This window comes from Otolemur garnettii, unplaced genomic scaffold (genome assembly GCF_000181295.1).
Source record: "Otolemur garnettii isolate 467f Iridium unplaced genomic scaffold, OtoGar3 scaffold00048, whole genome shotgun sequence".
Taxonomy (NCBI): domain Eukaryota; kingdom Metazoa; phylum Chordata; class Mammalia; order Primates; family Galagidae; genus Otolemur; species Otolemur garnettii.
This window is the reverse complement of record NW_003852443.1, coordinates 12,973,369-12,977,184: the sequence shown is the minus strand read 5'-3', so window position 1 is coordinate 12,977,184 and position 3,816 is coordinate 12,973,369. Positions and strand designations below refer to the sequence as shown.

Below are 3,816 nucleotides of genomic sequence, written 5' to 3'. Positions count from 1 at the left end.
TTGTTGTTTGGCGGGTCCGGGCTGGGGATTCGAACCCGCCACCTTAGGTGTACGTGGCTGGCGCCTTAGCCGGTTGAGCTATAGGCGCCGAGCCGGCTCAGGGTCTTTTGACTGTGCTTTTGACTAACTGCATTCCCAAACTTGACAGGCAAAAGAAACAGAACTAAATAAACTCTTCTCTTCTGAGGCGTTTTGATTCCAGCAACTGCCTTGAGGAGGCTCTTGCGATTTCAGAGAAGAGCAGTCTAGGCACGAGTCATTATCTGGCCCAGTTATCTCAGGGCCCACGTGGCGGGGGTGGCAGTGGCTTCAAAACAAAGAAATACAAAGACATTTGTCAATTCTGAGTGACTAATTTGACTCATGTTAGCTAATAGCTAGGTTTTTATTTTATTGACTAGTAGACCTTCTCCTTCCCTAATTGGCTTTTTATTTTGTAAGTGTGGCTGGGCAAAGACGAGCCCTCTCCTCAGACGTGGGCCCTGCTTGGTTCTGCATGTTGTCCAGAGGCTTGCTTGAAACATCAGGCTCCCCAAGCTTCCTGTCGAAGCCAACAGGTTTTCAACAGCCTCTTGGATGATGCCCTTCCATGAGAATTATGTCAGTTTGCTCTAGGAAATAGTCCAGGTCCACTGTCAGGAGGGCATTTTCTAGTTTCAATATGTAAGGTGCTAGGTACATCAGTGTTAATCTCTTGAGAATCTTACTGCTTGATTCTTCAAAAAAGAGGAAAGAGAAAATGTGAATTTATGGTCCAGAGGTGAAATTTGGTACAAAACATGGGTTTATTTTTTCCTTGAATTGTGTACCCAGTTTTTAATCTCCCGGCATTTTTATTATTAAAATATTCATACAGCAAAGTGAAAAGAATTTTACAGTAAACCCTCATACACCTACCCCCTAGAGTCAACCATTAACATTTTACTATCCTTGCCTTATCACATATCTATTTATCTGTCTCTCTGTCAGTCCTTATATTTCAATGCACTTCATAGTAATTGTCAGGTATCAGTATACTTCCTCCTCAATACTTCAGTATGTTGAAACTCATAACAATGCAGAAATATTAAGCGTATATTCAAATGCATACACCTGTATAATCCAAACCTCCATCAAGAGTACTTACATCCTCAGAAGATTCCCTCATACCCCTTTCCAGTCAGTTTCCATTTGCAAAAGCAACTACTCTTCTGAATATTTTCTACCATAAGTTAGTTTTGTCTGTTCCAGAATGTCATATAAATGGAAGTGTTAGTTTGTTTTTTCATGTAATACTTCTTTCTCTCACATTAATTTTTTTTTTTTTTTTTTGAGGCAGAGTCTCACTAAGTCACCCTCAGTAGAGTGCTGTGGCGTCGCACCTCACAGCAACTTCAAACTCTTGGGCTTAAGTGATTCTCTTGCTTCAGCCTCCCAAGTAGCTGGGAGTACAGGCACCCGCCACAACACCCCAGCTATTTTTTTGTTGCAGTTGTCATTGTTGTTTAGCTGGCCCGGGCTGGGCTTGAACCTGCCACCCTCGGTGTGTGTGGCTGGCATTGTAACCACTGTGCTACAGGCGCCGAGCCCACATTCATGTTTTTGAGGTTTATCCATGTTGTTGCATGCATCGGTAATTTGTTCCTAAGTAGGATTACATTCTATGAATATATGATAAAGCTGCTAGGAATATACCTGGACAAGGCTTTTTTGCATTTCTTTTGGGTAAACATCTACAAGTAGAATTTATGAATTGTAGAGTATGTGTATATTTCATTTTGTAATAAATTGCCAAAACTTCGTCTAAGGCAGTCGTAACATTTCCATTCACACCAACAATGTATGAGAGTTCCGGTAGCTCCAAATCCTAGCCAACGTTTGATGTTATCAGTCTTAGCCATTCTGGTGAGTGTGTGGAGTGGTACCTTGTCCTGTTTATAATTCATATTCTCCTAGTAACATCATGCAGAGCACTTTTTCATTATGTGGGGATTTTACTTAAAAAATTAAGTTACCATCGTTACAAATCAAAACCATCATAAGAATTCAGATTCCCAACCTTTCATAAAAGATTAAAGACCTAGCACACCTAAGCTCATACATCCACAGGGGAACAATCAATGGAAGCTGAGGAGTAGCTGCTTTTAGGGCAACTGCTCTTTAGTTCCCCAGAGTCCTCTGGCCTCCCCATTACTTTCAATTCCGATTGTCACCCCACTTGCAGTGTTGTTTTCCTTCATGTTAGCAGGAAAGTGACCATTTCTTGTACCCATGTCATTATCAATCTGGGAAAATGAAAAATAGATCTAGAAGGCCTTCTATTTCAAAAAAGGTAGAAAGACCACATTTCTTCGTAGCAATGAGAAAATATTCCTACAATGTGTAATATGTGAATGAAATGGGTCTATTTTGAAAGGTTACAACTTAAGGCTCTATAATGAAGCTGCCTGGCTTTACTTATTTTTATTATCTGGCTGGCCCCTTTAGGATTTTTGCATTGGAAATTTCGATAATAGAGCACTCAAAGTGATAAATTACGTCTCAAGGCTGCACCAAAGGGGGGTTATTTAGCTATACAAAGGGATGTAATTTCAAGTGCTTTGATTGAAAAAGGGAAAAAAAACACTCCAATAATACTTCATTTAGAATATTTTATGTGTTATAAAACATTGAGACTAAAAAATTTTGTTTCGCTTTCTCAAATTCTATAATTTTGCTTTTAATTCCAGGATTGTAAGTGGAAAATGTATATGGAGATGGATGGGGATGAAATTGCAATAACCTACATAAAAGATGTGACATTCAACACAAACCTACCTGATACAGAGATTTTAAAGATGACAAAGGTAGGGTTCTATTTACGGCTTAAAAGCTTTTTTGAATTGAGGGATATCAAACAAAGACATTAAAATACCCCAGCAGTGCGCTTTTGTGCTTGCGATGCTCACATCAGCTCAGCTTCAAGCTGGCTGTTGAAAGGCACATTTTATTTAGCAGATTGAAATCATAATAGGTTTTTGTTAAAATTCTACGTGTACCGTGTGAACTAAAAAGCACGGCAAAAATGTATCATTTCATGTTTTAAAAATTTTTCTTCTACATTCCTTCATGCTTATTTTGTCACTGATTAAAGGAAAGAAAATGCTATCGATGAAAATATTTACTTTGAACTGCGAGTCCTTTTAAACTTTGCGACTTGTAGGGAGGAAGACTCTCTGAGTTCGGTTTCTTGAAGGACTTAGATGAGGTGACTTATGAGGCACATGGTGAAGTCTCCCTGAAGGGACTTCTTTATGGCTCCCTTAAGTTCACGCCTATGAGCTCCTGGGGCGGCCAGAGAGCATGTAACTGCAGTGGGGTGGAGCTGGAAGCATGCCATGGAAATGCTGAAGAAAGGCTTATAGAAATGCTTAGCTTGCTCTTCAAAAGGGAAAAAATTCAATTCTGGCCCAATCATACTGAAAACACACATATGAGACATCAACTGTAAAAGGTCCACAACTTCAGGCAAATACCCATGATGTCAATAGGACCGTCTCCCTAACTTCACATAAGCCCTTAACTCTAGTACTTTTTTTTTTTGGCAATACAGTCTTACTCTTGTCACCCAGGTAGAGTGCTGTGGTGATATAGCTCAGAGCAACCTCAAACTCTTGGGCTCAAGCTATCCTCTTGCCTCAGCCTCTTGAGTAGTTGGGACTACAGGAGCCTGCCATGATGTCTGGCCGGTTTTTCTATTTTTAGTAGAGATGGAGTCCTTTCTTGCTCAGGCTGGTCTCAAATGCCTAAGCTCAAGCAATCCCCCTGTGTCTGCCTCCCAGTAAGCCACCATGCCCC

General features: G+C 40.4%; 1 protein-coding gene across 1 annotated transcript in view; it reads left to right on the top strand.

Moving 5' to 3' along the window:
- MAP3K20 (mitogen-activated protein kinase kinase kinase 20) overlaps positions 1-3,816 on the top strand; it is a 191,356-nt gene that overhangs the window by 174,490 nt on the left and 13,050 nt on the right. Inside the window, exon 17 of the mRNA XM_003791511.3 lies at positions 2,709-2,825. Coding sequence (XP_003791559.1) covers positions 2,709-2,825 — 117 coding nt within the window. The remainder of the gene's footprint in view (positions 1-2,708; positions 2,826-3,816) is intronic.